The sequence below is a fragment of the Peromyscus eremicus genome, chromosome 5, assembly GCF_949786415.1.
Source record: "Peromyscus eremicus chromosome 5, PerEre_H2_v1, whole genome shotgun sequence".
NCBI lineage: Eukaryota > Metazoa > Chordata > Mammalia > Rodentia > Cricetidae > Peromyscus > Peromyscus eremicus.
The window spans coordinates 30,129,857-30,141,974 of NC_081420.1; the positions used below are offsets into that span (position 1 = coordinate 30,129,857).

The following is a 12,118-nucleotide window of genomic DNA, read 5'->3' on the forward strand; positions in this document are numbered from 1 at the left end:
GCATGTGACTTTCCCATAGACAAAGCACACAGGAGAAGTCTGGAGGTCAAAAATGTTCGCACTGTATTGCGTATTCAGTGTGGTTGTTTAAGTGAATCAGGCCATTTCTCTTGGAACTCGTAAATCTTGAGGGAAATATTCCTCCAAGAAGGAAATATACTTAACACTTTAACAGGAGGAAGGCTCTGTCAATTCTGAGCTGGCCTCCACCAGCCCGTTTGGAAAGTGCTGGAACAGCCTCCCGTCTCTGTCTCTCCTCTAGAAGGCCCATGCCTGAACTCATGCATTATGGCAATCCCTAAAACCATGAAGAGGGACAGGCAGGGTAATGCAAGGTTGGCAGGCTACCCACAACCTCATCCACCACATAATTAGAGAAGAAAATACCCACACAGACAAGCCAGCCCCCAAGTGAAAGGCCTGATATGTTTTTCCTGAGCATCTTGTATTTTTAGTTGTGGTTCAAGGACAATTTGAGTGAAAGATGGTTGTTTTCATTGCTAATGTGTCTCTTTCTCTGGCAGCCTGAGAACATCCTGTGTGTGAATCGGGATGCTAAGCAAATAAAAATTATTGATTTTGGATTGGCCAGAAGGTATGTCCGTTTAGATGTAAGTACAGGGATAGAGGTACGGGATGGGAGCTTCATTCTTTACAAAGACTGCCTGACATGCCCCAGATATCATGCCTTCATTTAGAATTAATTTAATGAAGATTACTTTTACCCTAACCCTGTTAAAGTTAAGATTTGAACATTGAGAAGTTTCTATAACACAGGTAATAGAAAATGAGAAGTGAAAACTTAGTCCAGTGAAGTTTATTAACTTACAATAAATTAATTTAGAATTTGTGTTTATCATAATTTTTATATTCCATTTATTAAGAGAATATTTACTTTAAAATGTTAGTAGTTTAAACAAAGCATAGAGGGTTCTGATTTCTTAGGGAAGCAAATAGTTTACATGGGCGTATTAACAGCTCAGCACACTAATACACAGAAAACAGATGCTGTGGATTATTACAGCATCTTGTCAGTTTGGAAGGGGTTGTTCTGGCTATGTGCATGTGAAGGGACTGTATCAGGGTATTTGCCACAACCCTGTTCAGATGTTCCAGTTATTCCAGAAATCCAGTGGTTTTCTTACAACGGTTTCAGAATATTAAGGTTTTATAGGATTTATTTTTACTTTTGAATCCCTGGAATATCAGTCAGTTTTTGATACTACCACAGATATGCAATTTCTGGCAAAAGTTAATTTATTTTTATTTGCTACATAACTGAAGGTGGTTTGGCCTTATAGATGGTATCTGTTTTCAATGAAGTTCATTAGTTTTGATTTTGGATTGACATGGCCCCCCTCCCTTCTTGTTCCCTCAATTTCAGATACAAACCCAGAGAGAAGCTGAAGGTGAACTTTGGAACCCCAGAATTTCTTGCCCCTGAAGTTGTGAACTATGATTTTGTTTCCTTTCCTACGGATATGTGGAGTGTGGGCGTCATCACATACATGCTGTGAGTAGCTCTCCCATCTCTCACACACTCTTCCTGTAATCTGTGACTATTCTAGGAAGCCTAACTAGAATCAAAGTCTTGACCCAGGTCTTCTAGAGTAGCACAGTGCCATCTCCTATTGCTTAGGTTCTGTTGAGTCTCATAAGTGAAAGGAGTGAATTCCTTTTCCCATTGTATCTGAAAGAAAAAAAGAAAAGGCATGCATGTCTTCTCCACAAGTCACTTTGAGTCCCAGGTTACCAAGAGCCCTAAACGCAGTTTGTTTGTTTGTTTGTTTTATAAAAATCCTAGTTATTGATCTCTTTGGGTCAGTGTACACTGATCTGCTTGGATTATACCTCAGCAATGATATTCTGGGGTTGGCCTTCTGAGTATGTGACAGTACCTTGTCTTGCCAGCTGTAAAATACTTGAAAAGAAATTTTGTTTTATTATTTGAGCTTTAAAGTATAGCTATAACCTTCAATGCTGCAGTTGCTTAACTGGTAGTTTGGATGAGAGACATGGGCACGGTCCTGGCTGCAATGACGTATTATATACTTACAGTTTATTGATATTTTCCTGCTTTTATTTTTAAATGGAAAAACTAAAATGTATCCTATCTATAAGAGATTCAAGACTGTTTAAAAAATACTTACCCTGAATTCTCTGTGTCTTGTAGACTCAGTGGCTTATCCCCTTTTTTGGGCGATAATGATGCAGAGACACTGACCAATATCCTGGCATGCAGGTGGGACTTAGAAGATGAAGAATTTCAGGACATCTCAGAGGAGGCCAAGGAGTTCATCTCTAAGCTCCTAGTTAAGGAGAAGAGGTAAGTCAAGTTCATCTCGTGTTGTAGGTGGAATAGGGATGATTAGGTGTAGAGTGAACTATGGAGTTAGTAGATTCCATTCTCTCAGTGACATCCATAATGCCTGTGCAGACTGAACTCAATAAGGTTTGAATCCTTGACCCAATCTGCTAGTGACTAGGACTGTTTCAGTCATGAGGCTGGATGGGACTGAAAAACTTGTCTCTTTCTGACTTTTGTAATGAAGTTCCATCAGTCAAGCCCTTCTGGTCGACCTCAGGTGACCTACCCTTGATCCCTTACATGTCTACCAACAGTTATAGGCCAGATAGTGTCATCTGTTTTTGTTTTTTGTTTTTGTTTTTTTTTGACATTATTTCTTTTAACCACAGCTCTTAATTCCCAGAGGGAGAGGTTTCTATTGTGACTACTTTATGACGAGACAGTATGTAGTTACTCTATGATCACACTGCTAGGAAGGGGCAGAATTGACACTAAATATGAGTTGATCTTCCTCCAAGCTTACACTCTAGGCTGTCATATAGCTTTATCATTTCCTCTCATGCAAAAAACACATTAATTTAAATTTTAGTGGATGAACAAGTATGATATTAAAGTATAGGGGCTTGAGTTTAGAGTCACAGAATGAGAAGGTCACTGAGTAACCACTTTAGATGGCTTTACATATGAATTATATGACAATAGATCACATTTAAGCTCTTCAGAGCCAGTAACAGCTGCTTTATTGTCCTTGTAGAATTTAGGCCCACTAGTAAACATGATTGTGAAGGAATAGGGAAGAGGATGTTATGGAGAGTAGGAGAAACAACCTAGGTAATGGCTAATGGTGTTAGGTGGGGGATTCTTTCACTTAAGCACTTAACTGGCCATCTATTGCTAGGAAATATGCCAAGGCTGGCCTGGAACTCAGTTTGTACAGTAAGCTGGCCTCAAACTCATAAAGATCTGCCTGGATCTATCTTCCAGGTGCTGAGATTAAAGGCATGCACCATCATGTCTGGCAAGATTGGTCTTCTTAGAAAGAAATGATACAAACCAGTTGATAAAATAATGGGGCCAGATCTGAGTCTCTAGAGCAGTGGTTCTCAACATTTCTAATGCAGCAACTTTTGTTGCTCAAATTTTAAAAGGTCTTTTAATTAAAAACCCTCAGCCACATATTGGGGTAAATGCTGAAAGATCTGAGAGACAAAGGAACAAGCCACTGCCATGTGTCACCTCACCAACTCTACGAATTCTCTGACTGAAATCCTCTGAGTCTTCACCCGAAAGACTCCAGCCGAAAAAGTCTCTTGTTCTTGTCTCCTCACACCTTACATACCTTTCTCCACCCAGCCATATAATTTCCTGTCTCAACTTTCCTAGTGCTGGGATTAAAGGCGTGTGATTTCCAGTACTGGGATTAAAGCTGTTTGCCACCACTGCCTGGCTCTGTTTTCTCTCCTAGCCTGAGTCAATCTCATGTAGTCCAGGAAGGCTTTGAACTCACAGAGATTCAGACAGATTTCTGCCTCCCGAGTGCTAGGATTAAAGGTGTGTGCCACCACTGCCTGGCCTCTATGTTTAATCTAGTGGCTTGTTCTGTTCTCTGATCTTCAGGCAAATTTTATTAGGATATACAATATATCACCACATTTCCCCCTTTTTTGTCTAAAATAATAAAAGAAGATTATAACTAATATAAGAAAAACTATGTACAATAAGTATATACAATATATACAGTCAAGCATTAAATTAACAATGTCCAGTCCATTAACATTTGACAGATTGAGAAAATACTCCATTATCTAACCTATTTTGGTGAGTCCAAAATGTTGTACCTAATTTATGTTCTATCCTAACTTGTATTACCAACTGAATACCATCTTTTAATGTCTTTCAAACTTATATACTTTATACCTTTTTAGTGAGTTTCTTTTCTGAGTTTGTTAACAAGGAAAACTATAACTATAATGATCTAGTCTTCAACTACCTCAGGGACCCAAGAAGGAAATAATACTACCTAAGTAATCAGGAAATGCAAGCAAGCAATTTCCAAAAAATATGAGAAATGATAGAAACAGCTGGCTGCCTGTCACCCAAGGTTCCTCTGCAACATTGGGGCATCCATCTTTGGCTATAGGTCTAACATATCTGACAGAGTCATCTGTGAAGCAGGATTTTCTTAAGGGCCTTGCTATCTTGTCTTGGCAAGGTTTGGCAGTCTTTTCTTTTGTGTCCTGCTTGTCCATTTGGATAGCATACTGTCAGCAGTTGAGGCAAGGGCACTTTCTTGCCCAGTGGCTAACGTTTGCCACAAAGAAAGTAAACTCTATATGGAGTTTCTTTGATGCTCATCATCTTCTCTGAAGTATATTGGTGCTGTCAGGAGTAGACATGTCTCTTAGTCATAAAAAAAAATCTATTTTATTAAAACATCATAAATGCCATATTCTGTAGATCTCTGAAGTGTTTGGAGACAACCTGCCTATCTAAAATATGTTTCTGTTTGACCTTAAAAACATACCTAATATGACTTACAAGTTTGATTGTAATGACTAACTATTAACTTGCATTTCTTTATATCCTAATTAGTTGGTAATAATAACTTTAGAGGACTAGCAATTTGTATTACATTGTTAAATAAACTGTATAGGCACAATACCTTGAACAAGATTAGAAGTATATGTACAGTATTTTCTAACAAAATTAATCTCAACTTTGTATCAATATACACAATTTGTACATAATATACAAAAATCCAATCCAATGTAAATATGTAAAACTAGTAGTTGCTTTTTAAAAGTAGAGTCAATAATATACCTTTTTATCTCATATATTCCTGTTTTTTCTTTTCAGAGTAGATTTAATAATTTACCTTTTTAATCTTATATCCATATTCTTCCTTTTTCTTTTCAGAGTAGATTCAATAATCTGTCCTTTTATCCTATCATTTCTATATCTTTTTTTCAGAGTAGGTTCAATAATCTACCTTTTATCATGTCTATATATATCTATATCTTATTTTTTCTTTTTCTTTTAAAACAAAAACCCTGAATCTAATCTCCTTTGTTTTAGCTTTTTCCTGACTATTAACAATTAACAACTTGTAACCAACCATTCTAAACAATGACAATTATCCACAACCCATTGAAAGGCCAAAAGCCACCCACCCCACCTCTTGGGAATGTGGGCACTGTGTTCTTAAAACTACTTCCTGCTCTCTGGGGGCAAAGGCATCTTTAGGGGATCCTGAAAAGAAAAATTTTGTGTTAATTGTCAAGTCCTGGGAGAGGTAGCTATATCATTTGTTGTCCAGTCTCTGCATAATGGGAAAGTGCAGGGCTTGTCTCAAGTCCTGGTTAGAGTAGTCTGTTAGGTTGAATCATCTCAGCTAGCCATCTTGAAATTGTCCTGAGCAGTTTGTAGTCCAAAGCTGATCTTTAGGTAGTGTTTGTCAGCTTGGTGGCATTATCATAGTCCTGATGGAATCATTGTTGTGGGGTTCTATCATCTTTTTAGAGACTTCACCCTTTAATATAGCTCCTCATGTTATACTGACCCCAACCATAAGATTATTTTCCTTGCTACTTCATAACTGTAATTTTGCTACTTTTGTTATTTGTTATTATGCAAATAATAATTTTGTTAATGAATTGTAATGTAAATAATTTTGGAGATAGAGGTTTGCCAAAGGGGTTGCGACCCACAGATTGAGAACCACTGCTCTAAAGAATGAGATGACTTAGCTGAATAAAAGCATCAGTCTGAGAGGAGGGGCAATTTAGAGAGTTAATTTATTTGTCCTTGACTTCTAGGCACAATAACAGCCAAGGTTATTAGTGTTCTACATTTATGGATCCTAAGCAATACAGAGGTGGAAAAATGCCAGCTTTTTTAAACTTTGGAGGATGAAGAACTCTACATTCACTGTGCATTGTGTGTGTGTGTGTGGTGTGTTTTTAACTCCTGGATACTCCTGTGTTATGTGGAGATAATCACTATATTTTCATGTAAGGAAAATGAGGTTGAGAGCCATGGAGTCACATGTACAGAACAGATCTAGAAGCAGGTTTTCTGGACTCAGGCGTCTTCAGTCCTGCCTACTCCCACAGTCTGGGGGCTCGTTAGTATCCAAGAAGTATCAGATAACATTTTGACAGATGAGCACCTAACTTAGTCTTCAAATCAACACTTGGATGAAGCTCAGGCCAAATATCACTGTGATCAAATAAGTATCTGGGGCACAAAAATGAACTTGAAATATTATTAAAAGTCAGTTATGAGTACAGTCTTAATAACTTAATAGATTTCAAACATTTTTCATTGGAGTGCAGAAATAATCATCTTTCAGCACGATCCTGTTGGAGTGGTCAAGGGACTCAATAGCAAAAACCTTAGGATCCTAAATAGAACCATGTGAGGTTGGTGGAGCTGAGGCGTTTTTAATAACTTCTGCATGTTCAGAGTCCTGTAACAGTGATTTTTTCCTCAATAACTTCATTGTAAGTGAAGACTTATACTTCAACATTTGGCATCTAATAAAGTAATCCTCCATACTGAAGCTTCATGACTGCTCGAAACTATTTGATGTTTTTCAGAAGTTGCACTCATAGTTTTTAATCTGAAAGGTTATTTTAATGTGATATTTATCAGCACACCAAGTGAGTTTATAAAGTTTAGAGTTAGGATGTAATACGACCTTTATTAATCTTCATGTTATTTTTTTTTGAAAAATTGTAAACCTTTTTTTAATCTCCAAAAGAATATAGTTTCTGTATAAAGTAATCTAATATATTCTATTATGATTATGATAACTCTCCCTGTTCTAATTTCCCCAATATTCCTTCATTCAAAAGTTAGAAGACATATTCAAAAGATTTCCCATGCAAACTGCTTCTGTATTCATTGAGAATTACTGTAGCATTTTATTCTTATAATTAAGAAACATGCATTTATTTCTCAATGATCTGTTAAGAGTCCAACTTATAAAGCTCAGATGTCATATCACAGAATAATTACTTATATTTGAAAAAGCATTCAATTATTAATAAGAATTTGATTATTGTCTTGTTTTTATTACCAATGTTGTTTCTGCGGTTAGAGCTGATAGTCACCTCTGAACATTTTCATACCACACAATTCCAGAAGACAGGCTTCAATGTGAGTTGGCCACTCTACCAAAACCTGTGACCAGAGCCACAGAGAAATTGCTGCTGCAGTCGTCATTTGGTGTGCTCCTCTAATATGCTTCTGAATTTCCCTTTAGCTGGAGAATAAGTGCCAGCGAAGCTCTCAAGCACCCCTGGCTGTCAGACCACAAGCTCCACTCCAGACTGAGTGCACAGGTGACCATGCTTCCTGTTTCCATTTGTCTGGTTCATAGATTCTATAGTCAACTCAGCCTTAAGTGAGATTTCTCATAGTGCCTTAAGTGAGATTTCTCATAGTGCCTTTGCTCACAGTTTCACATCTTGTGCTAGAAATAAATTGCTTCAAGTATTTTAATTGACATTAATGTTATATTTTATATATGTTTCATAGATTGTTTTTAGCATTATGAAATCATTGTATCTGTTGTAAAATGTATTGCACAACTCACACACATATATAGATATATGGCCTGGGATTTATAAAAACAGTTTGGAGAAGATATGCTAATATACATTCAGGAGAATGCTCTCCCTAAAACAAAATTCATAATTCTAAATTCTTTGTTTACCTTGTATACTTTATTCTCCTCTGGGCACCAGATCTTCTAATGCTCAACTTTGGTATGAGCATATGTTCTAGCATATGTTCAAGAGGTTTTTATTGGAGTATTTATTGAGGGTAATTGAGTCCACACTACGCTAATTTCTCTTAGGGTGAAATCTCTCTCTGCTGCCATCACCTTAGTGTTTGCGTTCCGACTCCCTCATCTTCTTTTTGGTAGAGACTTCATGTATTCTAGATGTATCCACTGGGTCTTCTCAGCCCTACGTCAAACTCATCTCCATCTCACTTCACTTACAACCATTCTTCCAGCAAAGACGTCCATTATATGGCAGCAATCAGCTCAAGAGCATCTCCTTTTTCCTTCCTATCTCAGTTCCCCATCTCGTAGTTCATTAATCTCCAAGTTCTGCACCTTATATGTTCTAATTGCATTAGGAATCTCTCCAGCTCTCTCCATCCCATGTTGCCCTGGCCTGGGACCTGCTCCCTGAATTGCTACAGTAGCCTCCTAACTGTTTCTCTGCCTCATTTGCTTTTTTCTCCCAAATAACCATGGATTTTTGAGATAACACAAAAGCAGATGCATTAAGTAACTTTACTCGACGCTTAGGCTTAACTGGGATAGAGGAACATGGAGACAGTTAGCAACCCCACCTTCGGCTTCCAGCTTATATGGATGTCTCTGATGGGTGCTTTGGTTGGGTAGCTGGTGCCAGCCTGGGACAGTACACACTCTCCATACTTCCATTTGCTCCTGCTCTTCTCTTCATCATCCCCACTCCCTGGGGTTTGGAAAGGAACTTCTCTCTGACCAGCAAACCTTGGAATGACTCTACTCCAGGTTCTCACTTTTTCCACAGCCAGTTTTTATTGAAATTAAATCTACATCTAAATTCAGCATCAGTACTGAGTTTTATTTGTGTCTGAATATACCTTTCCTTGATAATTGGTACTGATGCCAAATAAAAATAGACTTATTACCTAGCCAGTACCTCACCCAGACTGCATAAACTGCTTATTAGGGTGACCAGCCTATTTTGAGCCCACTTTCCACCAATGTATTTTTAACCAGGAGTCTAAATACACTTCGACATGTCAGGACAATATAGAAACCACAGCAAGGAATTAATGACATTATACAGACTAAAAAATGTTTAAAAATATTTTAAATCATGTGAGCACAACTACAAAAATCAGCTTTTTGTTATCCTGCCCAACTGGTGATACCTGAAGCAAATTGATATCATAAGAAAATAATTTTTAAAATCTCCATGCATAAGTCTAGTTATTATTAAAGTTATACTTATGTGGAACTGACTCTAACTGCTTTACAAAGATTAACACATGCAACCTCATGCTGCCCTCATGAACCTGGCATTGTTACTATTGCCCACTTTGCAGATGAGAATACTGAGGTGGGAGCAGGGAAGTACTGGAGTATGGGCAAAGCTTTATCACGCTCCTGATGGATGGGAAGGGGCTTGGAGCTTATTTCCAGACCCACTCTAGTACTATATATGTTTGGTGTTCCCGGTTGCCTAGACACGACCAGTACATTTTATTTTTCAATAAAATACAGGTTAAGCATCCCTTACTTACAAAGCTTGGGACCAGAAATATTTCAGATATTGGATCTCTTCAAATTTTGGAATATTAGCATATAAATAATGAGATATCTTAAGAATGGGCCCCGATCTTAGCATGGAGTTCCCTTGTTTCATGTACACCTTATGCACACCGTCCTCAGGAAGTAGTGTACAGCATTTTCAGTGCCCTGCATTTTGCCTGTTAGCACAAAAAGTCAAGTGTGGCCTTTTCTACTTACAGAGTAATGTTGTTGGAACTCAAAAAGTTTTAGGTTTTAAAGCATTTCAAATTTCAGATTTTTGGATTAGGGATACTAAACTGTGTTGAGACTAAACTTTTGCAGATTTACTTTTAAAATAATCTGGATCTTATATGTTCTCTAAAATAAAAATGTATATTGTATTAAAATATTAATTCTAATCCCAAACTACCATTTGATCTAACTTTTATTTTAAAGTATTTTATGTTTTCTTATTTATCTCTTTTAATTGTTTTATGTTTGAAAGCTCTTAACTAGCTTTTGATTAGTTGAACATACCCATCTTCTCTTAAGAAGCTTGTTTTTCCTCTCTTAGAAATTAAAGCCTGGGAATTCTCTGCTTTCTGTCTTAGACTTTAAGTGACACACTGCTCTGTCTAATGTCCCCAACCATATACCACACACGTCCATCAGAAACAACCCTCTCATCTATCAGAACTCAGTAGGTACCTCCTACAAAATTCCTCGGTGCTCTGGAGCCAGAAGAAAGAAATGTGAGCAAGGATGATGTAGCTTCCTTTCTCCTGGAACAAAACTTCCTTCTCTCTTTCTTCCTGTTTTCAGGACTGCTCACTTTGTGCCTGCTCTTCTCCCAGTGAACAAAAACAGACTGTAGGCCAATACCCACTGCCATTCATACACTACCAAAGGATTTCCTTATTTCCAATGTCTTCATTAGTCATCTTTTCATCACTATAACAAATACACAAGATGATGAAGTTCTTGTGCAAAGTTTTCTTATTTTACATCACAATAATAATCTCATTACTATTGCTCCTGTGGAGATGTAGAACAAGACGGTTCACTGTGGCCAAGAAGAGAAAGACAGAGAGAACAGGATCGGGTACTATTGCCCCCCTCAAGGTCATGCTCCCAGGGATCTTTTAGAGGTTCCACCACCTCCAAGGAGCACCACAGGCTGGAGATTAAGCTTTTATTTAGCACATGGGCCTGGGTGAGGTGCAGCTAAAATCCAAACTGTGTCATGACAATCCCCAATCAGAAAGTCTTCAGACATCTCCCACTGTTCACACCAAGCAGACTAGCAGCCTCAGCTATTCTAATACATCCTAAACTCAAGTCCTGTCTCAATTGCTCTTTATCACCTAGAATTCTGTTGACTAAAGCTGATGTTCAATGCCACTTTCTTTACAATGGCTGTAGGATCCCCATCTGAGACCTTGTCTGTCTTCTTAAATCTTCCCATGCCCCTTAACATCCCTTTATCAACTACACTGACCGGATGCAGCCATGCCCTTTAGCTGCCATAGCCCCAGTGTCGTGAGTACTGGTTCTTTTGCTTTGCCACAGTGGGCTTTGAGCAAACATACATTTGCAACTTGGATACGATGAGGGAGTAAGTGGGTTGACCTGGCTTCAGTGGAAGGAAGGGAACGGATGACAGGATGTCACAGTATAGGGGAGCGGGAATGGGTATGTCTATCAGAAGGCTGCTGACCATTTTATCCTCTTGGATGTCTCTAGAAGATCACCGCAAACCTAGTAGTAAATTATCAGTTCTTCACATGCTCTCCTATTGTAAGTCAGAACCTGATTAAACCTGTTCTAATCCTTTCCCCACTGTCTCTGTTTCCCTAGAAGAACTGTAACTCTGGTGCTCAGAACCTCATGACCAAATAACTCAGGAAGAAGCTTATTCAAAAGGTTGGTCTCAAGTTTCCCCCACCTACTGACATGGGAACACATTTGCTTGGGGATAACTAACTGGGATTGCACCCCAGGAAAACCAGATTCCAGTCATCATGAAAATGTACTTCTCTGGTCTTGGGACTGTTTGCTGAGTGGTGTCTGTGTATTGCTTACATGAATGGGGTAGGAGAGAAATGGGTGTTTCTTGTACAGATATTGAGTGACGCAGGCCGTGTTTGGGCTGGTGGGTAGAAGAAGGCTCCAGTCAGACTATTGTGTTTTCTTCTTTCCAGTTTTACCATGTCCTAGGGGAAGAAGTGCAGTTCCCTATTGTGTGCATTGTAGGCAGTCCACTGCCCCAGTTTGCAGAGTGGTCCCACTGAGACAACACAGACAGAGCCCTGAGACTTCTTAGCTCAGTGGGCCACAGGCTTTGTACAGAAATTGTCTCAGGTTACCCTGATAGTTGTGATACCTGGGAGAATGAAAGAGCTCACCCAAGGCTATGCAGACTTTACCTGAAAACAGTGGAGTGAGATACCCCGTTATTCTAGAAACTAACGCCCACATCCACAACACAGCAGCTGCCCCTGACCCTG

General features: G+C 38.6%; 1 protein-coding gene across 1 annotated transcript in view; it reads left to right on the forward strand.

Moving 5' to 3' along the window:
• The window catches only part of Mylk4 (myosin light chain kinase family member 4), a 76,275-nt gene extending 64,765 nt beyond the window's left edge, over window positions 1–11,510 (forward strand). Inside the window, exons 9-13 of the mRNA XM_059262326.1 lie at window positions 525–595; window positions 1,385–1,513; window positions 2,174–2,326; window positions 7,575–7,653; window positions 11,469–11,510. Of these exons, the coding sequence (XP_059118309.1) occupies window positions 525–595; window positions 1,385–1,513; window positions 2,174–2,326; window positions 7,575–7,653; window positions 11,469–11,510 (474 nt within the window). The remainder of the gene's footprint in view (window positions 1–524; window positions 596–1,384; window positions 1,514–2,173; window positions 2,327–7,574; window positions 7,654–11,468) is intronic.
• The last annotated feature ends 608 nt before the right edge of the window (window positions 11,511–12,118 follow it).